Here is a 22859-nt window from a genome sequence, read left to right on the forward strand (position 1 = left end):
AGGTTTATCAAATACACACGTGCCCTGCATACAGGCACATCTAGTTGCATATTTACTGGGTGGAAATGATATTGACTAAACTTGCGTTTATAGTGCAAATTACTTCTAAACTTAGACATTTTCATGTGAGCGATTGGCATTTTTTTGTCATCAGTTACCCTGTTATTCTTTTGCGTAGTTTTCTTTAGGAGTGTTTCTCTTTTTTGTATTTACTTATAAAACCCCTCTTCCATTAAGCCCATTAACCTTGTTTTTATCGTATATGCAAATATGAGCTTCTGTAGAACCTTTTCACAGGATCACAAGTTCAAGAGTCAACTTATACTTTATTATGAAAGGCAACTGGTTTCCCTCTCTCTCTCTTTAAAATTTTGCTGTTCAGATTGCATGCTCAGGAGACTGTGTGTGAAGAGAGTCTGGACTTTGAAGTTGGACAGACCTATTTCAGTCCTAGCCCTGACACACTCTCTAGCTGAGGGCCTGGGATATTTATTGAACCTCTGCAAGTCTCAGATTTCTCTCCTGAGTAACAGGAATCCTCTGGCCTTGCTTTTGAGAGGTAAATAGCTTATGGATGGCGTCTGGTGCAGAGGTGTGTTCTATAAATACTCCCTTTCCGTAGCCCTCAAAGCTGTGCTGTTCTGTAGGTGCATCTACATAAGTGAATTTTGTTTCACTAAAGAGTGTGTGTACTTTACTCCATTTATAGCCAGACATGCAATCATGTATTAATGTTTACTGAATAAAACTGTGAACTGTGATAAAAGTACCAGTGAGAATAGAAAATTCTTAGCCATGTGAACTATTTGCGTCTAGGAGAGAGTTTGATTTTCAAGCTCAGGGATACTCTTAGCAAATTCGGGTCTGTTCTATAAATGCGGGAGACAATATAAGTTACAGCATTCTAGAGAAAAGAAAAAAAAAGGCACAGGCAGCCTCAAGCCCTCAAAATTATTTTGATTTGAACAGCTCCTAGAGAAGTCTCAAAATACTTGCAAGTTTCATCATTGAGAATTTGTGTCTCAGTGTCTGCTTTCTTCCTTTGTAGGTGTGGCTGGATCTCTTGAAACCTATTGTCAAGCAGATTAGAAGTAAGTATGCGCCCCTCCTGTTTAACAGTGATGTCAGATGTAAGCCTTGTCTAGACGTCCACTGCCCTGCGGCAACGAGCCCTGGAGCCACCTCTTCTGTTTTTGCCCTACAATTGTGTTTTGTCATCCACTAATTTACATGCTATTCAAATGCATTTTCTGCAGTTTTAATATATAACAATTTGGTAATCAGAACCTTGCTTGGAAAAGTCAAATGTCGTTTTGGTTAACGACTGAAGCAGGCTATTAAGGCCCAGAGCAGTTGAGCTGGTTTCTGTCTGTGCTCGTGTTTTTTATTGTCACTTTTGCAGAAGGAGGTGGAAGTATTTATTCATAAAATTGCCATTAGGATTTCTGTGCTGCCTTTTCAAAGCCTGTGAAAGTAGAGTGCAAGTGGTATTTGGGGGAAAAAAAAATAGGTGCCCCAAAATGTGTCTGTCTGAATGGCAAGCAAAACAGAGGAGGTCTGGCCTGCATTTAGACAGAGTTGTCGAAGAAAAGATTAAGGAGGGTCTGGGAGAGAAGTTAGAAAAGGACACACTTGGATTTCCCCTTCCTCTCATTGTGCAGCAGCACCAAACCACTCTCCCCTCCCTCTGATTGGGGGTCAGGTTCAGAGACAGCTCTCTTCTCCCAGTTCATCCCACATGGGGCCTCACTGCAGCCAGAGACCAGGCAAGAGTCTGAGGCTGGTACCCAGGCTGCATGCCTTTAGTTGAGCATGAAACACGCAGGACCTCGTGGGGTCGGTTTTATGTCTGATTAAGAAACCCCACCAGGCCCCTTACAGCAGTTTATGTGAGTGTAATAAACAGGCGCACTGTGTTAAATGGGCCCTTATGCAATTGAAATTGATGTTGATCTTCTGTCATTGAAATTAAGCAATTATTAATGCAGAAAACAAAACAGCCATTGTTCACCGTTTATTGGGCGGCTGGCCAGGGACTAAGTGTGCGGGACACAGGGCTGAGAAAAGCCCCCAGGCCTGAAGGCTGGAGGGAGCATACGTAGCATCTCGAATGATGACATTGGTCCCTGATGGGAACCCAAGATGGGAACTGCAAATGGTGGAAGGATGTCAGAGCTGGGACCGCGGCTGTGGCTTGGGTCAGCAGCTGAGCAGAGGTTCAGCTTTCCAGCTCCGTGGGTTGTGACTCGCCTCGTGTGACAAGGCTGTCTTTCTCCGTTTAGTACCAGCATCTGCCTAGCCTCGGGTTGTCTAAGGATCCCAAGTAGCCTCGTTGAAATCCCCGTTTGTGAAAATTGCTGTGCGGAATTAGCTGGACGTTCCTGTCTTTTCCATTTTGCTCTTCTTTCGTGAGCCGGAATTGACAGGCGAGGATTTCTGTTAATTTGGGGAGTGGTTAGCGGAAGGAAGCCTGGCTGCTCTTGGCTTCAGTGCTCATGGGCCTTGTTTTCTTTCTGTTTTGTACAAATCACTTAGCATCACCTTATGATACGTCATTTTAGTTTTCTTTATATTTGAATGTGTTATCATAGAAACGATAGCACAACATCTATTTTTTGTGATAGTGAAAGGTGGATCAGAAAGGCATTTTCTGCTTTTATACCACTGCTGTTAAGATTTGGATTTCATCATAATACCTTGTATTTTATAGAACATAAACTTATTGCTGTTATTCTAAATGTCAGAACCTGTAAGATTGCTTTTGCATTGTGGCTTATACAGCAAAATAAACTCTGACTCAGGTGACAAATGGTTATTTTATCATCAATTTGATATTCTAATTCTGTGAAGTTCCCTATCTCATTCCCAGTCACCCTGCCCACCCCCTTCCAGGCCTGCTTCTTAATTTTGTTGGGCATTATTAATAAAATGGTATACCAGACCTTTAACAAAGGCTTTGACCAACAGCAATGAACACATTAGCTGCTGTGGCTTGGAGACAGAAATAATAAATTACATAACTGATGTACTTTTTCATTATGTTTCCTTAAGTTCTCTAAAGCCTATATTTGGGCTAATGTGCATGCATGCTAAGTTGCTTCAGTCGTGCCCACTCTCTGTGACCCCATGGACTGTAGTCCACCAGGCTCCTCTGTCCATGGGATTCTCCAGGCAAGAATACTGGAGTGGGTTGCCATGCCCTCCTCCAGGGGATCTTCCTGACCCAGGGATCAAACCTGTGTCACCTGCATTGGCAGCGGGTTCTTTACCACTAGTGCCATCTGGGAAGCCCGTATTCGGGCTAAAGCAGACAGAAAAGGTTTTGAAGAACATGTCTGCTTTTAAAATCTGGATATAGTTTAAGTCTCCAGAGAAAAAGTTGGATGCCTCAGTGTAATACCCTTGTCACAGTATTTTTAAAAAACAGGTATCTGGACTACCTTGGCAGTCCAGTGGTTGAAAATCCACACTTCCGATGCAGTGGGCCTGGGTTCAGTCCTGGTCAGGGAACTGAGATGCCGCATGCCATGAGGTTTTTGTTTTAATTAAAAATTAATTTAATTAATTTAAATTTTTAAATTTAAAAAATTTAAAAAAAATTTAATTAAAAAATTTAAATTAATTAAATTAAATTAATTACAGATTAATTTTTTAATCAAAAAAAGAGCTATCTGTCTCCCCACAATGTGAAAACATGAATAATAACCAAACTTAACCAACTAATTAAGTGACTTGCATGTCGGCAGAACTCCTGTTAGCAGCTTGGAATGAGACTCACTATTAGGTGTATAATATTGCCTCTTGTGTCTTTTTCTTTAATGGCATTTGCAAGATAAATCCATAAATGCTTTGCTGCTTCCCCCCCCCCCCCCTCTTTTTAGGGCCGAAGCATGTCGTCGTCAAGTTTGTGGTGAAATTCTTTCCACCTGACCACACTCAACTCCAAGAAGAACTCACAAGGTTAGTGGTTTGGAAACGGGGTGTTTGTTGCTGTGGGTGCCACAGAGAGAGAGAGTGAATGTTATAAGTCAACTGATGAAACACTTTGATGTTGCCTTGACCAGCGTGTGCTCTCTGCCAGACAGTTTAACCTTCCTCTCTCCCAGTTGTGTTTACAAGCGTGGGAAGAAAGAAAGTACCACGCTTTCCCTGCAAGCTGATTTCTTAAAAGCTGTGCTATGAAGTGTCTGGGCCTGTAGTCTGTTACTGTCACATTTCTCCCTCTTCTGTCTGTCACATCCCAAGGCAGTTTTGGGGAATGGATCTCTTCTATGGAGCCAAGGTGTGAACTCAGAGTTTCTGTCTGTTGCTGCGGTGGCCGAATGGCTGTGAACTGTCTGTTTCTTCGAAAGCGTGGCTGAGCCCTGCCCTTGCTGTGTGGCCAGCCAGTTACTTAATCCCCCTGCGCTTCTGTTCGTTGCCGTGTCAATGTGACTGCAACACTTGCTTTGCCAGGGTTGTTTTGAGGTTAAGCGCTGATATACACAGGGCGCCTGGAGCCCAGTATCAGGCAAGTGCAAGTGGTAGTCACTCAGCTGTGTCCAGTTCTCTCTGACCCCATGGACTTGTTAGCCCACCAGGCTCCTCTGTCCATGGGATTCTCCAGGCAAGAATACTGGAGTGGGTAGCCATGCCCTTCTCCAGGGGATCTTCCCGATCAAGGGATCAAACCTGGGTCTCCTGTGTTGTAAGCAGGTTCTTTACCATCTAAACCACCAGGGGAGTCATTTTCTGAACCCATCATCCTCACCCCTACTATTACATTACCCATTTTATAATTTGCAGCAAGCACATGCTGTTCTAAAAGAGAGCAGAGCCTGGTGGGAATACGTGAAGATAAAATGCCTCCCTTTCAAGACTAAGTACGCTAGTCTGACCAGCCAGATTGTTGCCACACTTGCCTTTCAGCTTTAGCTGCTCCCAGTGAAGGCTGTCACATCTTTCTCATCCCTTAGTACAGAGCACAGTATCTTGGGTGGTTGACCATGATTTATCAGAAGGGTGAAGGCAGTCAATCAACCATAGTGATGAAAATGTACACGGTGTGAAAGCCTTGTCCCAGGAACGGGGGATGTACTGGTGAAAAGACAGGCCTGACTCACATGGGGCCAGACACAGTAATTAAACAAACATGAAAAATATCAGATAATGGTAAGAGCCTTTAGGTAATGGAGTAGATGATGTGATAGAAGGAGACTGGTGATGACTTGACTTCTGGTGACTTTACAGTGTTGGATCTGGGATGCTGGGGCTGAGAAAGCAACAAGGATCTGTTGGTCATTTTCAGAGGACAAGCTTTCCAAGTAGACGGAACGGTTAGGCAGTGCCCAAGATCACAAGAGGCATCTGATGTTCAAAGACCGAAAAGAGGGCTCTCGTGGCAGGCACATGGAGCTTGAAGTGATTGAGGTGGGACCAAGGCCGGATGATAAGTAGTGTTGAGAGACCAGTTGCCGTGGATACCGAGGGGAGGATGGCAAGAAGAAACGGCAGCTACCCAGGCCAAGATGATGGTGGCAGGGGAGGTGGTACGAGTGGGAGTGGAGGAGACGCATGCACGTGGAACACGTGCTGGAGGTGGGGTCGTTCTGAGCTTGTCATGGGTTGGAGGTGGAGTCGGTGAGGGAAGTGGAGGGAATGCTTAGGTTTTGCACTTAAGCGACCAGGTGGGTGATAACTAGAATGGGGACAGGTGGAGGGAAGGTAGAGGATTGGGGAGAGAGTCGAGAGTCTGCTGCTGCCAGGTGATGTGGGAGGTCCCTGCCGAGCATCCCAGGGCTGCATCAAGAGGGGCACTGGGTACCCGAACGTGCCATTCCAGGAAGCCCCTTCCCATGCCTTTGTATGTTATTTATTTATGGCTGGATCTTCATTGCTGCACGCAGGTTTTCTCTCCTTGCAGCGAGCAGGGGCTACTCTTGGTTGCGGAGCCCGACTTCTCGTTGCGGTGGCTTCTCTTGTAGCAGAGCACAGGCTCTAGGCGCACAGGCTCAGTAGTTGCAGCTCACGGGCTCTAAGGCACTTAGATTTCTCTCCTCGCAGCTCCCAGGCTCTAGAGCGCGGGCTCAGTAGAGTTGTTCCACCGCCTCTCTGCAGGGGCAATCTTCCCGGAGCAGGGATCGAACCCGTGTTCCCTGCATTGGCAGGCGGACTCATTAACGACTGGACCACCATGGAAGCACATTATGTTCTGAATGAGTCACCACTGGTTGATTTCCTCCACTTGCATCCCTTGAAAGCAGCAGTTATGTGACCGGGACCTGTAGAAACCGTCAGCCTTCTGGGACCCACATGGCTGGGACGCTTCATGTGAAGGAGAAGCAGCTGGGGCTGCACCCCCTGCCCCAAGTTCCAGGCTGGAGGGGCCGACCCCAGTAGCATCTTCATGCCGGGTCATTATTGGGCTAATGTGTCAGTTTCTGGGCCTGGTTTTCCTGTTGTTGGAATGTGCAATGCTCGAAGCTCAGAACATTGAAATGAATCTAAAGGTGAGTTCAGCTGTTGGTCGGCAATGAGCCTTTTTGTCCTGCATCTCACTGGGCCTTCATCCTGCTTAGGGAGTTGGCAGCATTAAATCCCGCCCCCACCCCCACCCCCACTCCCCGCACCTTTCTCCCCATTCTACTTTCCAATGAGTTTTGCACCTTTTCAGTTTTTCTCTAGAGACCTGGGAGTTTTCTACCCTTCTGGTCCTGGTTATAAAATTCCATACAGCTTGTGACCAGTCAGCCGTGTGTGTGTGTGTGTGTGTGTGTTCGTTCCTGGTATCTTGACAGCTGCTCTGACCGATCTGATAAATTCCTCAACTGCCACAAGCAAGTTTGGGGTTTTGTTATTGCCATTTTCTGGCTCCCAGAGTTAACTGACATCTTAGAAGTCTTTCCCGACGAGAGAATTCCTTTGGCTCAGGGTTGATAAACTTGATCGGAAGTTTAGAAGCCCCACATCACTTTCTGCCCTGCTGCAATATGTGGCGGGAAGGCGACCTCCCAGATCCAAGGGGTCAACTCCCACACTCGCAGAGTCCTGTTTAAGCAGAAATCTGGTAATGTGACCATTGAGACTCCTGGCAGTTTTCCATGGCAGATGGTGAGGGAGGGAGGATCTGGGAGAAGCCCTGTGGGGACAGTACTTCAGGCGAGGGACATGCGGATGAGAGCGAGACAGACGGAAATGGGCCTGCAGTTGAGCGGACTTGAAGTGCACTCGACCTGGAGCTAATTCTTCAGGCCTCCAGGAATAGCTTTCAGCTCCCCGTCTGTATAGATCAAAGATTGAATTGCATCTCGCTGTTAAACAAGAGGCTGAATTCCTTTCTATTTATTGGACTACATTCTCACTGGATCTCTCACTGTCCTGACACCAGGTCTCAAGCATCTGGAAGGAGCTAAGTACTGACTCTTCGGTGCAAATTTAAAACCACTTAGGAGGGGTCTTTGAAAAAGAAATTACCAGGCTTTCTTCTGGCCTAGCTGGGAATTACTTGGCTATGCTGGTGAGGTCAGACATAGTACTCTCTGAGCATCGCATCTTAAGTAGGATCCAGTTCCTACTTGGCTGTGTTTTTGCAGGGAGGCGGTTTGGCCACACTGCATGACGCTCAGGATCTTAGTTCTCCGACCAGGGATCAAACCCCCACCCCGTGCAGTGGAAGCGGAGCCTTAACCACTGCCAAGGAAGTCCCCTGGCTCTGTTCTTCTAAGCGGAGGGCACCTATCTGAGTTTGCTGCCATGCAGGGTCTGCTGCAGTGTTGTCTTTGGCTGGCTGGGACACCGTCAAGTACGTTGAGTAAGTGGCAGAAAGAGTAAGAGCTCCCGAATGTGTTTAAAACATGGCTTCCGAGGGGTGTGGCTTCCTCCCCCGAGGGCCCTGGAAGTGACAGCCCTCTGGCCCCACCACTATCATTGCCTACCCCCTCATATGCCCACCCTTCTGCCAAGGACCGTTGATTTCTGCTCTGAGCACTTTGTGTGAATGGGAATTGCTTCAGTTATGGTGCAGAAAGTGCTGCTGAATTTCTGAAGTTAGCCCTGCAGCCGGCGTGCCTGATTTACAGCTGACATTACAAGATGACACGGTGCCCAGTGGGATTACAAGGGCCTTAGGACAGGAAGAGTCAGCGTAATCAGGGAGTGACGGGCTCCTCCTGCATCCTTTAGCTCGGGCTTTGCACTCTAATGAAAGAGGGGAGCTTTCGGAACCCCACACCCTCTCGACACCCACAAGAGACCCTCCCCAGAGGCCCTGAACCCTGAGTTCTGTCTCTGGACCGCAGGGCCCTTTGTTTAAACTGATAGCTGGTTACATTTGCAATGTCATGCTTTTAAAACACACATTCTTCCTACTTATCTGAAAATTAACAACACAGATAAGAATTAAAGCCTGTAGTTCTAAGAAGTGTTGGCTTCAAAAAACAATAACCACAGCCTAATCCAGAGAGATGGTTTGTGCCACCTCTTCCCGTGTAAACCTGTGTGCTGATGTTGTGACTATTTCTGTATGCTGTTTTACTCTGCTTTGACTTCCCAGGGAGAGAGACAGAGAAGAATGAATGAATGAATGAACATTATGGGGGCTTGGGGAAAGGTCGTTGTCAACTGGTAGACCTTTGGGTGTTTGTGTTTTTCTGGTTATGAAATGCCTCTGTAGTTCTTGAGTTCTTACTCATGGTCCTACATGACTTAGGTGGCGCTAGTGGTAAAGAAGCTGCTTGCCAACACAGGAGACTTAGAGAGACACAAGTTCAATCCCTGGTTCAGAAAGATCCCCTGGAGGAGGACGTGGCAACCCACTTCAGTATTCTTGCCTGGAGAGTCCCATGGACCGAGGAGCCTGGTGGGCTACGGTCCGTAGGGTCCCACAGACTCAGACATGACTGAAGCAATTTAGCACGCACACAGATGACTTAAAGGGGACTCATTCTTATTCAGTTTTTAAAAATTGCTAATTTGTATTGAATGCTTTTATTCTAGTCACTGTGCTTTCCATGTGTTGTGTCATTTGATTCTTCACGACACCTCTGTGGTTAGTCTTGCTAAAAGCCCTTTTTTTAAAAATTAAAAAGACCCTTTTGTTGTTACAAGAGTAATCCATGTACAGTGTAGAAAGTTAGAATATCTAGATAAATGTGACTAAGAAGATAAAACTACCATGTTCCTATTGCCCAGAGCTGAGCATTGCTAGCACCTCAGGGAGAGCTTTTCTGATTTTTTTTCTGTGTATATACATGTACTTTTCATCTCATTTAATACCCTGGCAGTATTCAAATGTCCCCCTTTGTCGCCTAGATGTCATTTATATCGGCTCATCTAAAGTGAGATTCACTGGAGGACCCCACATTGCAACTGTTTGTTACGGCCTTTGAACCCCTTTTAATCTAGCAGACTCTCTTTCTTCGTGGTACCATCTTGTTGAAAAAACTGGACCAGCTGTACTGTGAGATAACCCATCTCCTACATTTGTCTGACTGCTTCCTATTTAACTTATTTCTCTGTCTTCTGTATTCCCTGCGAACTAGACCTCAGTTCTAAAAGCTTGACAGATATAAGTTACACATTCTTGACTAGAATCCCCTCGTAAGTGATGCCGTGTGCTTCCTGTTTCATTCGTGATGCTGAGATTGATCGCTGAGTTAGGGTGGTAGCATTCGGACCTTTCCCTTCTGAAGGAAAGTCTTGTGAGTTTGTCTGCATTCAAATGTCCAAATGCCTAAGTGGTTTTCACACCAAGAACAATCCTTGCCAGAGTCAATAATTTCTTTAGAGGCTGTAGGATGAGTGTTTTATAATTGTTGTTTTGTTGTGTTATTTGTTGGTGTTCTTCTGTAAAGTAGAATTTTGCCTCATCTAGCTGGAGTATCTGTGCATGCTAAATCACTTCAATTGTGTCTGGCTTTTTGCGACCCAGTGGACTGTAGCCCACCAGGCTCCTCTATTTTCACCAGGCAAGAATATTGGAGTGGATTGCCATGTCCTCCTCCAGGGAATGTTCCCAACCCAGGGATCAAACTCACATCTCTTAGGTCTCCTGCATTGGCAGGCAGGTTCTTTACCACTAGAGCCAGCTATCCGTATATCATGAAATACTCTTCCTACAGGAGAGACAGATTACATGCCCAGTTTTCTGCCTTAGATTACCAATTTTTATTGGGCTTCCTTAATATTGATACTGGGCTTCCTTGTTTTCCTGATAGCTCAGCTGATAAAGAATCCTCCTGCATGCAGGAGACATCAGTTCTATTTCTGGGTCGAGAAGATCCGCTGGAGAAGGGATAGGCTACCCACTCCAGTATTCTTGGGCTTCCCTTATAGCTCAGCTGGGAAAGAATCTGCTTGCAATGCGGGAGACCTGGGTTAGATCTCTGGGTTGGGAAAAATCCCCTTGAGAAGGGAAAGGCTGCCCACTCCACTATTCTAGCCTGGAGAATTCCATGGACTGAATAGAGTCCATGGGGTCGCCAAGAGTCAGACACGACTGAGCAACTTTCATTATCACCAATTTTTAATACAGAATGCTTTGATAGACTCAAATGGTAATACAGTTCATTTTTCCTGCTTTCTCTGTCTTTTTTTTCCTGAGTATTATAATATACTCATGACATTTCATTAGTTCCATGTATTTTGATTCACGTTAATCCTTCATGTTGCTGTTAAGTTGTCCCAGTGTTGGCTGGTGGACACCCCTTCCAGGTTTTCCCCCCTTATAATAGAGCCCGTTTATATTTGCAAGCTGTTTGCCCTCTGGCATAACTAGATAGTCTAGGTTCACTCTGTACCTTTCCCTCCTCCGTGCCTAGAATCTACTGTTTCTCCCTGCCTTTATATCCTTCAAATGGTAGTTGTGTGAGAGCCAGAATCTAGCTGCTGAGGGTTGCTTGCTGCCAGTGTGATGCTTCTTCTCGACAGTGGACAAAACTAGCAAGGAAGGAAGGAACTGTGCTGAGTCGTGTCCAGCTCTTTGTGACCCCATAGCCTACCAGGCTCCTCTGTTCATGGGGATTCTCCAGGCAAGCATACTGGAGTGGGTTGCCATGCCCTCCTCCAGTGGATCTTCCCAACCCAGGGATCAAACCCAGGTCTCCGGCATTGCAGGTGAATTCGTTACTATCTGAGCCATCAGAGAAGCCCCAAACTAGCAAATATCTTCCTACAAATCTGTGAGTTCATATTGATATTCTCAAATCGATTTTAACATCACCCTGGTTTTACTTAATTTCTTTGATTTATAAATCCAGTTTTCTCTTCCACTAAAAATGTTTACTAGCTTCATTCTACCACATAAAGAAAAGAATCTTTAAATAAATGGATTTTTACACATCTGGCAGCTTATGGAAGAAGCTGAGTGACTGTTCCACCACAAAAAAAAGATACTCGTGTGTTTCCAATTCCATCGACAAAGCTCTTCCTAACCATAATAACCTACTGTTATTGTCCGAGCCATAGAGCCATTTTTTTAGTATATTTGACTGATCTGTGAGAAAAGTTTAAATGCGTCCTATGCCCCACAAAAATATATAGGGTGGTAAGTTATAGTCTTAATTTTTATGGTTGTTCTCTCTCCATATAAAATGAAGTGCATCACTCATTGTGTGAAGATTGCGGCATATGTCTCCCATGAGTGTTTTTATGGAGGTGTGAACATTTACATTGCAGCCAGTTGCACCAGGAATTCATCCCACCTGTGCAGACTTTTCTTGTTCCCTGGTTTATGTACCTTTCACCAGGTCCTCGCTGTAAAGGCAGGTTGCCACGGTTGAGCCTGATTTTGTTGCGGAAACTCTATGCCCTTTTCGCTGGACGCCCACTTCTCTGTGTATGACGCCCGCCTCTGCTTCTGTTTGCAGGTACCTGTTCGCTCTGCAGGTGAAGCAGGACCTGGCTCAAGGCAGGCTGGCGTGTAATGAGAACAGCGCTGCCCTCCTGATCTCGCACATTGTACAATGTAAGTTCTTTCGATCTCCTTCAGGAAGTGTGTGGGGAATACACAGCGATCTGCTTGGTGGGGTGGGGGAAACGACATCTAAAAACAATGTTTTCGTCTTATGTTGCGTTAGCACAAAAGCCAGAGGATGGAAAACAGCACTCTTAACATCATTTAATACTCCTGTCCTTCCATGGGCTTCCCTGACGGGAAAGAATCGGCCTGCAATGCAGGAGACCTGAGTTCTATCCCTGGGTCAGGAAGATCCCCTGGAGAAGGGAATGGCAGTCCACTCTAGTATTCTTGCCTGGAGAATTCCATGGAGTCTGGTGGGCTACAGTCCACGGGATCACCAAGAGTCAGGCTTGATTGAGCGACTGACACTTTCACCCTCCTCCCCCAAACGTTGACCTGGGAATTCTGTGTCCTGGTGGTTGCCTATGCTTTTCAAGATGGAAGATGCAATTGTTGAAAACTCAGCTGACTCGAATTCAGTTGAATGGACGGTGGCCAAGTAGACGAAACTAGTTCTGTCCTGTTCTTGGATTTAATCTTTATGATTGAATATGACCCTTTAGCCTTCAGACATAAGACATAAAACCGTCAAAGATTTCCCTTCCTATACTCTGCTCAAGAGTTCAGTAAACCAAGACACATGACCCTGGATAGAATCCAAGTGATGCTTGAAGTAGACATTTTAACTTTCTTACACTAAATAAAGCATAATTAGATTGTGCTCATTCTAAGGCTTATTGACTACCCACCTGGGCAGTTTGTTTCTCTTGATAAGGCAGAAGTTACTTCAAATACACACATTATGTTTCAGGAAGGATATTATGTACATAGACCAGGGTCAACATATATAAACACTAGTATATAAATACTGTCATACCATTTTAAAATTTCCATTGTATACAAAGCGATCCCATGTAATCAGGCCCAGCCTGTCCATACAAGTACCCAGTTAACAAGACTCCACAGGTTTGTAGGAAGGGTCACTCCTAGTAGTCAACAAACTACTTTAGTCCAAAATGACGAGGTGTTTGTAGAAACCATGCTTACCTTTTTTGTGTGTGCATGAAAATGAAAGTCGCTCAGTCATATCTGACTCTTTGCGACCCCATGGACTATATACAGTCCATGGAATTCTCCAGACCAGAATACTGGAGTGGGTAGCCTATCTCTTCTCCAGCGGATCTTCCCAACCCAGGGATCAAACCGGTGTCCCCTGTTTTGCAGGCAGATTCTTTACCAACTGAGCTATCAGGGAAGCCCTTTTTGAACATTGGCATTGTTGAATATCTACCAAACTTAATAGATGGGTGTTTTCTTCTTAATTTGGGAAAAAAAAAAAAAAAAATGATGTGAGAAAGAAAAGACAGGCCCCCCCCCCACCAAAAAGTAATCTTTATTAGACTTTACCATGTTCTAGTTCTGTGTATTATCTCAGATTTGTGTATTATCTCATTTAATTTTTGTAACAACCCCCATGAGCTCAGTGCTGTTTTCCCCATCTTAAACTGAGGACACTTCGGTGCAGACAGTTACCTAACTTTTCCCTTTCATGTGTTTGGTCTTCTGTCGTCTTACAGTAACAGTGAAGTGAGCAATGTTTTGAATCAGGCAGTCCTCATTTCTATTAGTTGATTGATCAGCCTGCAAGTTACAAAGTCCCTCACCTCTCTTTCCTTTGGAACAGGGGACTAATAGAATCTATTTCCTACAGCTGTGAAAATGAAACGATAGCATCAGGATTCAGAATACGCTAGGAGTTCAATAAACGCACCCACCTTTCTTTGTTCTCGCTCACCTGCGGCCCTCCCTTTCCAAACAATGGGAAATTTTGAAATAAAACTTCCTTATTGGAACAACCATTTCAGGAAATGTCTCCGAGGGTACTCAACGATTTCTGATGCCATTTAGTCTTGCACCTGCTTTCTCTTAGGCCCCTTCCTTTTTAAAGTCTGTGGTTAGAGTAAACCACGCACTTGGGAAGTGGAGGGTGGTCACTGAAGTCCAGAAAGCCGTGTGCTTGCTCCAACCCCAGACATCAACAAGGGCTCAGAAATCCCCTGAGAATCTTGAATTCTCCACAGGAGATGAAATAGTTGGGTCCAGAAGTACTCCTGCTATTTTCCCTTCTCTCTGATATGCAGTTTGGTGACACACTTTGAATATTCTTATACTTACAAAGCCCTATTTCTGTGTTTTTGAGCATCCCATACATTGTATCGGGCTTCCCTGGTGACTCAGTTGGTAAAAAATCCACCTATGATGCCGGATACCCATGTTAGATCCCTGGGTTGGGAAGATCCCCTGGAGAAGGAAAGGGCAACCCACTCCAATATTCTTGCCTGGGTAATCTCATGGACAGAGGAGCTGGTGCGCTACAGTCCAGGTGGTTGCAAAAGCCTGACACAACTTAGCAACTAAACCATACATCATACATAGAAGGAGAATCTTCTGTGAATGGTGTGTTTATTTAAATGAGTGATAATTATTTACATGATCAGTACTGTAGAAAGGGTCAGTTTGTCTCCTTTCTGCAAAAAGTGATATTAATGCTGATGGAAAATTATCTCTACTGAGCTGTATTTTCATCTCATCTTTTCCTATATACACAATCCGATTTTTAAAAATTTTCCTCTTTTCATTTGAATTCACTGTCATCTTTCAGACATATTTTTCATTGGTTCCTTTGTTGCTGGTCTTAGATATCCCCTGTACAAACTTCGAACTTTTAATTTTCCCTAATCGACTCTGAGAAGACCAGTAGGACAAGCTGATGAAGAGAAGATTCAAACCCTAGGTGGGCCTGTTCATAAGAGGACCTCTCGTGTGGCGTGGAGGCCGACTGGGGTGCATTTCAGCAGGTTGTATGTGCATCCAGTCTGAGGTTATACAAGCACAAGTTTGCCTAAGCACATCTGCATGAGAGTTCAGGAAAATCACAAGATCTGGAGTTGTTATTTTTAGTTTTTGCTGAGAGGAGACAGATAAAGAATTCAGTGTATACATCAGCTGATATAAGGGCTTCCCAGGTGGCGCTAGTGCTAAAGAACCCACCGGCCAAGGCAGAAGACATAAGAGATATGGGTTTGATCCCTGGGTCAGGAAGATCCCCTGGAGGAGGGCATGGCAACCCACTCCAGTATTCTTGGCTAGAGAACCCCATGGACAGAGGAGCCTGGTTGGCTGCTGTCCACAGGATGGTAAAGAGTCAAACACGACTGAGGCGATTTAGCTTGAACACATCAGCTAATCTGACACCTCTGATTAAAAAATAGCAAGTCATATCTTGAACACTTATCAATTCTCAAACTCTCCAGACATAAGGAGGTGCCACTTTCTAGTTCCAAGAAGAAAGCATGTGGGAGAAAGTAAATTTCATAGTCATGTTGCCCTTGCATTTTAGGAGCTGAAAGGCAAGTGATTCCAAGGAAGAGACAGTTCAGGTGTATTGACCCTGATGCCAGAGGACAAACAGGAAGTCTTAACTCTTATATTGAATTATGGAAAAGACTGTGTTTTGAAATCCATGTATGTTAAGAAACCCAAACTCAAAACTCGTAAAAAAAAAAAAAAAAAAATTCAGGATTTAGGTGAGTCCCCACTCGCCCTCACCATATGCAGTCAGTCTTCATTATCTGTAGATTTCATGGTTGCAAATGCACCTGCTCACTAACGTTTCTCTGTAGCCCCAGAATTAGCATTTTTGGTGCTTTCATGGTCACGTGCAGACATGCCCAAGATGGTAAAAACATCTGAGTCACCTCCCACACACACCTCCCCAGCTGGGGCCGGAGAAGGTGATGCTCTGCTTTCTGGTTTCAGCTCTCATACTGGAAACAAGTATCCTTTTCGTGATCCATTCAGTGCCACACTTCTTGCGTTTCTGTGCTTTGTTGGTGACTTCCCTGATTAAATGGCCCCCAAGTGTCGTTGCTGAACCACTGTGTAGTCTTCCTAAGTGCAGGAAGGTTCTGACGTGCCTTATGGAGAAATAAGGGCTTCCCAGGTGGCTCAGTGGTAATGAATCTGCCTGCCATTGCAGGAGATGCAGGTTCAATCCCTGGGTTGGGAAGATCCCCTGGAGGAGGAAATGGCATCCCACTTCAGTATTCTTGGCCTGGAAAATTCCTTGGACAGTGGAACCTGGCAAGCTACAGTCCATGAGATCATAAAGAGTCAGACATACCAGGGGCTGAGCCCACACGCACATGTGGAGAAGCAAACACGGGTGCAGATGTGCTTCATTCGGGCATGAGTTACAGTGCTGTTGGTGTGGGTTCAATGTTAATGAATCAACACAGTGCATAAAAGAGGATGTATTTCTACAGAAGCATACAGAAAACTCAGCTAGTTGATGAAAAAGTGTTTCAAGATTCTTGGAGGAACCTAAGCTCTTATTTCCCCTGGGAATGATGGTTCAGTATTCATTAATTTGATATTTCATAGGGACTTGATAGAACACCATTACTATGAATAATGAGATGAACTGGGCTCTTTTGAGCCAGGAAGAAGGGATTTCCGAAAAGACGGTGCCGTCATCATCAAGGCCACCAGTGGGTGGTGGCAGTGTGGTGGGGAGGTTCCCCCACTCCCACATCGTCCTTGGGACAGAAACTGGCAACTTAGGGAGGAGGAAATTTGTTAAGAAAGGGCAGTTAGGAAATAATACTGATTTTGCCATAGCGGTCGGAAGCTAGCGAGTGATTGATTGTTCGAGTGGCCCAGCTGGTGCCAGGCGAGTTGGCAGTGTTGGGTGCAAAGCAAATATTCTCGGGGCTGTGAATTATAGCAACATACAGTGCATATCCTGCGTGATTACCAGGGTGCATTGACCAAAGTGTGACGAGCTGCTTCACAAGACAAAGTGAAAGGTGGGTTTCATAGCAACGGTTAACTTGCCTTTCCTCTAAACAGCTGGGCTCCGCTCGTTTTATTAAGCTTGTTACACAGCCTATATGATAAGGCACACTGTCCCATCTGTACTGAATTGCTATAAACTGAGCTGGAGTTAGTGTTGTTAAAGGTACAATGGTTACTTTAAAGCTCGATCCTTTAATTTCCCAGGTTAGAGCAATTAGGGGACTGTGTTGAGGTTACATGAGAAAAATAGGCACCCTCTTTCTTGTCGATGAAAATTTTGTAAGGATTTGCAGTCTGTTGGGTCATTTCTGATAATAAGACTACACAAAATTTAAGAGCCATATGTTTTTACCAAATTAGATTAGGTACCTTCTGTTGTCACTGGTTAGTTGTATCTGGCTCTTTCGCGACCCCGCGGACTGTAGCCTGCCAGGCTACTCCGTCCATGGGATTTCCCAGGCAAGAATACTGGAGTGCGTTGCCCTTTCCTTCTCCAGGGGATCTTCCTGACCCAGGGATCAAACCCGTATCTCTTATGTCTCCTGCATTGGCAGGTGGATTCTTTACCACTGAGCCCCGTGGGAAGCCCATTATGTGCTTTTACTCCTATTTACAATCATCTTTTCTCTACATGATAAAGCATTTAGGCTTTGCATTAATTGTTATATGTTCATTTCCAAAGTCGATTTTGTCAAGTCCTGAAATTCTGGGGCTAAATTATTTAGAAATCAGAATGTTTTGATCCACTTGTTTAGAATTTACTGCCTAAAGTAGAAGCAACCCTTAGTTGGGTGGGGAGGAAAGAAAACCAGGAACATGGATGGCCAAAGATGAATGATTCTGAAGTTTTCTTTCCAACGGGAAGAGATGAGAAAAAGTGGAAACTGTCATCTTACATTGGCAGAGCTGTTAAATCCGTCCTCCCGTCCACAGCTTCTCACATCTTGCCCTTATGATACTCACCAGCTGGGATCACCTTATGTTCTTGGCTACTTTTTCCAGTTTACTAGCTGGGGAACAGTTCACTGGGAATGTAACAAACTGTGAAGTATTAATCGTATGTGGCTGGTTTTCCTTTCTCCCTTTCTTTGTAGCTGAGATTGGGGATTTTGACGAGGCGTCAGACAGAGAGCATTTAGCAAAAAATAAGTACATACCTCAGCAAGATGCGCTAGAAGACAAAATCGTGGAATTTCACCATAACCACATGTAAGTCTCCTTTGTTGCTTCCTCTGAGCTGTTTCTCTCTGTCCTCCGACATTCATTAAGTACCTGTACACACGCACAGAGTAAGTATTGGGAAGAAATATACAAAGAGGGAGGGAGGGAGGAGAGCCCAGAGGCTTAGTCAGTGTTGTTACTTGTCCTGGACTCTCAGAGATGCAGGTTACCCACTCAAGACCATACCCCTGGACTCCTTCCTTGCTTTTTTGTGAGACAAGAATAACACTGGCATTTTAGGACCCTGTGATTTTGAGTAAGACAAAGAGTGTAAGACCAAGTACCAGGAAATCAGGAAGGGGACCTCATGAACTCGGGACAACATAAAAAGAGTGTGGAAATGGGGAACCTTTGTTCCACCTCCATTTTGGTTTCTTTCTTTTGATCCATAAAATATCTTCAACTATTCTCTGTGCCTCCTGTTTTTGTTATTGTGTTTCAAGGAAAGCACTCGAGTCCTGGTTGATAGTTGCTTTTGATAGAGTGTTGCCTTGAACTTTGCAAATTTAGGGCTGTTGTTAAGTGACTAGAAACTTGTTTCAGCATGATGGTGTTTTGCTTTCATATGACCTTAAAGTAAACTCTTTGAGATTCCAGAAAAACTGGCCGAGTATGAGACAGACTTTGGGGGTTTTGTGTTACACAAGCAATACAGCTTTTGTTCTACTGGCTTGACTTTGAGTTATAATGAACTGGAGGCCGGGTGTCGTCTGATCAGGTAGCCCCATTGTTAGTGATGAAACACCTTTTTATTTGCCAGGACAAGGTGCTTAATCTTGAGTTCATAGACACAGGGAGTTCAAATCTCCTGGCCTTTCTCTTGATTTTTTTGTACTGTCAGTGGACAAACACCAGCAGAATCGGATTTCCAGCTCCTAGAGATTGCCCGCAAACTGGAGATGTACGGCGTCCGATTGCACCCAGCCAAGGACCGGGAAGGCACGAAGATCAACCTGGCCGTGGCCAACACGGGGATTCTAGTGTTTCAGGTAAGAGCTTTAGAACCAGCTCGGTTCCCTTGGTGATGGAGAGATAAGAGTTGACCCTTCAACTTTGAATCCATGTTGGGTGGTCCAGGCTAAGATCTCCAATAATTATTTTTAGGTGACGAAGGGAACAGGCAAACCTCGCTAGTAGGTTTCCTGTTTCTTTCCATGCCCTCACACTTGCAGACTGGGTTTCCTTTGCCCTTGCTCTACTTGGGGAATCCGTGCTTGCAGATTTGTTTGTGTTTAGTGACTTTGTGGGCTTCCCAAGTGGTAAAGAACCCACTTGCCAGTGCAGGAGATGTAAGAGATGCGGGTTTGATCCCTGGGTTGGGAAGATCCCCTGGAGGAGGACATGGCAACCCAATCAATATTCTTTCCTGTAGAATCGCATGGAAAGGGGACCTGGCAGGCTATGGTGCATAGAGTTGCAAAGAAGCGGACACAACCAAAGTGACTTAGCACATTGACCTTGTAGGATCGCAGATATCTGTATCTCTCTGTGGACCTAACGTAGAACATAGTTGAATGGAATCGAGATTTCAGATCCACAAAATAAGCACCTTTTCCACACTTGCTCATCACATTCATCTCATTTGTTTAACCTAATTGGAGTTTGTTTGTTTTAATTGATTTGGACTTTACCTAAGTCAGCTTGTTGATGATTCCACATTTACCTAACTTAGAGGATACAGCAGTTTTAGGAATTCCTAGAAGCTGTGTCCATATCCTGCTGTACGTTTGCAGCAAAACATACTGTTCTTGGACCCTTACCTGTGTTTTATGAAAGGACATAATACTCTGCATTCTGAAACGTGTGCACCCTTGATCACAGCGCTGCTGTAATGTTACTGATGAATGCATCTCTGTTTCTTAATAACACCATTGAAGTGTTATTGACATGCAATTAAATGCAAACATTTAACATGTGCCATTCTTCAATATGGGTAAGTTCTTAACCTTGTATATCCTATGAAACCATCCATGAAATCAAGACAGGGAACATATGCACCACCTCAAAGCTTTTCCCCAAGACTTTTTTCTTTTCTTTAATTGAAGAACTTTTAATTTTCTTTTTTATAATCGATTTACAGTATTATATTGCTCTCAGGTGCACAACACAGTGATTGAGTATTTTATAAATTATACTCCATTTAAAGTTGTTAGAAAATATTGGCTGGATTCCCTGTGCTGGGCAATGCATCCCTCAAGGCTTCTCTTTTAAACAAGAGTGGATAATCTGTGCTTTGGTTTCAAAGGGATATAAAGCAAGCATCTGCCTGGCTCATGAAGTAGAGTCAGATTTCACCGTGTTTCGAATGTGTAAACTCATGCATGACCTAAAGTGTTTTTGAACTCTGCTGGATTGTGTTCCATCTCCCCCTTTGTATTTTACCAAAATAACCAGGGATTCTGTCTCTCCTGTATCAGATGTTTATCTGCATCTGTGTGTTAGTTGCTCAATTGTGTCCGCCTCTTTGCAACTCCGTGGACTGTAGCCCGCCAGGCTCCTCTGTCCATGAGTTTCTCCAGGCAAGAATACTAGAGTGGGTAGCCATTCCCTTCTCCAGGGAATCTTCCTGACCCCAGGGGTCGAGCCTGGGTCTCCCACATTGGCAGGGTGAGTTCTTTACCACTGAGCCACCTGGGAAGCCGTCAGATGTTTACAGTGAACCCTAATCACTACAGATTCAGGTCCCAAGAGAAGTTGAAGTCGGTTTCCTCTGAGACACTAGGAAGCAATATTTTAAGAGCAGTGTAGCGTTTGAGGAGGTGACTGTCCCTAACAGTTCTTGACCCACAGACATAATCTAGGAGTCCCCGATGAGGGAAAAAAATGACAATAAAACAATGCAGTTGTCAGTCCTAGCATCCCATTTCAAAATTAAAACCCTTCAGCATTTCTAAAGATCAGGGTGGTGATGGGGGAGATGGGGAAGATGTGCCTCACAATTGAATTAATTTGCTTTGATTGTGTTTGAGACACTTGAAATGTGGAGAACTGCTCAGTAATGTAATCATGTACAAGGACTGTGTCTTGGAATTAATCTTCCTGCCAGTGCCTAATTGCTTCATTCCAGCCAGTTTAAACAAATGGTCCTGGTGTTCCAGTGGGCTGGAGGAATTCTAATTTCAGCTGAGAGGATGGGACAGATGGGAGCTGGAATATGGGGGCTCCCTTCTGTGGGTCCCCCACATCCCACCTGGCGATTGAAGATGAGGATACATGCATCCCTCCCAGAGACTGTTCTCCGGTATCAGAGACACCCTGAGGGTGGGGTCTCCCTCTAACCCATGCTGTGGGAAGCCCGCCGGGTCCAGGGGCCAGAGCAGTGTGGACAGAGTGTGATTGCTAACTGCTCTGTTGCTTCTGTGGCTCCTGGTTTAGGCAGACGCCTGGGAATCTCATTCTGCTGCAGGGACCATATGATTTAGAACAAATTAAAATCTTGCCGTGCTGCAAGTTCCACATGGGTAGAATGAGGATAAACCAAGCTCACTGGGCTTTCATGTAAGGTTTCACAAGAAAAGGCCTGTAAAGGACTTGGGACCATACCTGGCACTTGCTCAGTGATGGTCGCTAATAATTATGGTGGTTGTCATGGTTATTATTTTTATTTATCTTTCTCTTTTATCAGCTGCTTGGCCAGCCTCTTCTCTCCCTGGAGGCAGACTTAAGTGTGAAACTCAGATCATAGAATTAGTGCAAAACAATGAATCTAGGAAGGGAGCAGGTATCACTCACAGCCACAGAACCCTGAATTCTGCAGCAGGAAGCATTCTTATGAACAGTCACTCAGCCCTCCTTTCTGATCCCCGGGAGCAAAGCAGACCAGCTCCCATGTTGCTTATCATGCAGTTCTCGGCTCACCAGATGATGCCTCTCCTCAGGGTTTTACGAAGATCAACGCCTTCAACTGGGCAAAGGTGCGGAAGCTGAGCTTCAAGAGGAAGCGCTTTCTTATCAAGCTCCGCCCGGATGTGAACGTAAGTGCCTCTCAGGAACCTCCATGGGGACAGGATTTGACGTTCCTCAAGTGAACTTGAGTCACCTCGGGGTGGAGTGGGTCTCACTAGGGCGCAGGTGGAGCCCGAGGCCAGCAGCCCTCCAGGAGCCTGCTGGTCTGTGCGGTGTGTCCAAAGGCTGAGCCACTCCACAGCTGCCGTCAGTAGACAGGGCACAGATGTGTGCCTGGGAGGAGTCACTTCCCTGGGCACAGATGTGTGCACATCCGACGCCCCCCTCCCCAGCCCCACTTTGTAGTCGCTGTGTCTCCAGCCTCGGCCACCTCCAGATCCCGTTCAGCATTCTTCCATGTTCCAGGCCGGTCCCTGCCCATCCAGGGGCCACCCACCCCTGATGGTGCATTCTCAGGAACTGACCCAGCCCCTCCCACACAGGCTGCCCACAGACCCTCTAAAGATGTTACTCACGTGGCACTGGGTCAAAAAAGGAAGAAAGCATCTTCTCCTTCCACCATAAATAGGGATGGAGGAGGTGATGACAGAGCACTGGTGTCCCCAACCAGAACTGCAGTGCTTTTTTCCCATGGGGGGAAAAGATTATAAATGGCAGTCTAGGTTTATAGTCTCTTGGACAGCAAAGGTCCGTCTAGTCAAGGCTATGGTTTTTCCAGTGGTCATGTATGGATGTGAGAGTTGGACTATAAAGAAAGCTGAGTGCTGAAGAATTGATGCTTTTGAACTGTGGTGTTGGAAAAGACTCTTGAGAGTCCCTTGGACTGCAAAGAGATCCGACCAGTCCATCCTAAAGGAGATCAGTCCTGGGTGTTCATTGGAGGGACTGATGTTGAAGCTGAAACTCCAATAGTTTGGCCACCTGATGCGGAGAGCTGACT

The 22859-nt window shown here is 45.2% G+C and overlaps 1 protein-coding gene across 9 annotated transcripts in view; it reads left to right on the top strand.

Annotated features, from left to right (window-relative positions):
* The window catches only part of FARP1 (FERM, ARH/RhoGEF and pleckstrin domain protein 1), a 307967-nt gene that overhangs the window by 224339 nt on the left and 60769 nt on the right, over window positions 1–22859 (top strand). For all 9 annotated transcript variants that reach the window (XM_055542879.1, XM_055542882.1, XM_055542883.1 and 6 more), the window contains 6 exons: window positions 1049–1091; window positions 3882–3960; window positions 11844–11941; window positions 17887–18001; window positions 18855–19002; window positions 21892–21987. In XM_055542879.1, the coding sequence (XP_055398854.1) occupies window positions 1049–1091; window positions 3882–3960; window positions 11844–11941; window positions 17887–18001; window positions 18855–19002; window positions 21892–21987 (579 nt within the window). The remainder of the gene's footprint in view (window positions 1–1048; window positions 1092–3881; window positions 3961–11843; window positions 11942–17886; window positions 18002–18854; window positions 19003–21891; window positions 21988–22859) is intronic.

Source organism: Bubalus kerabau, chromosome 12, assembly GCF_029407905.1.
Source record: "Bubalus kerabau isolate K-KA32 ecotype Philippines breed swamp buffalo chromosome 12, PCC_UOA_SB_1v2, whole genome shotgun sequence".
In the NCBI taxonomy this organism is placed as follows: Eukaryota; Metazoa; Chordata; class Mammalia; order Artiodactyla; family Bovidae; genus Bubalus; species Bubalus kerabau.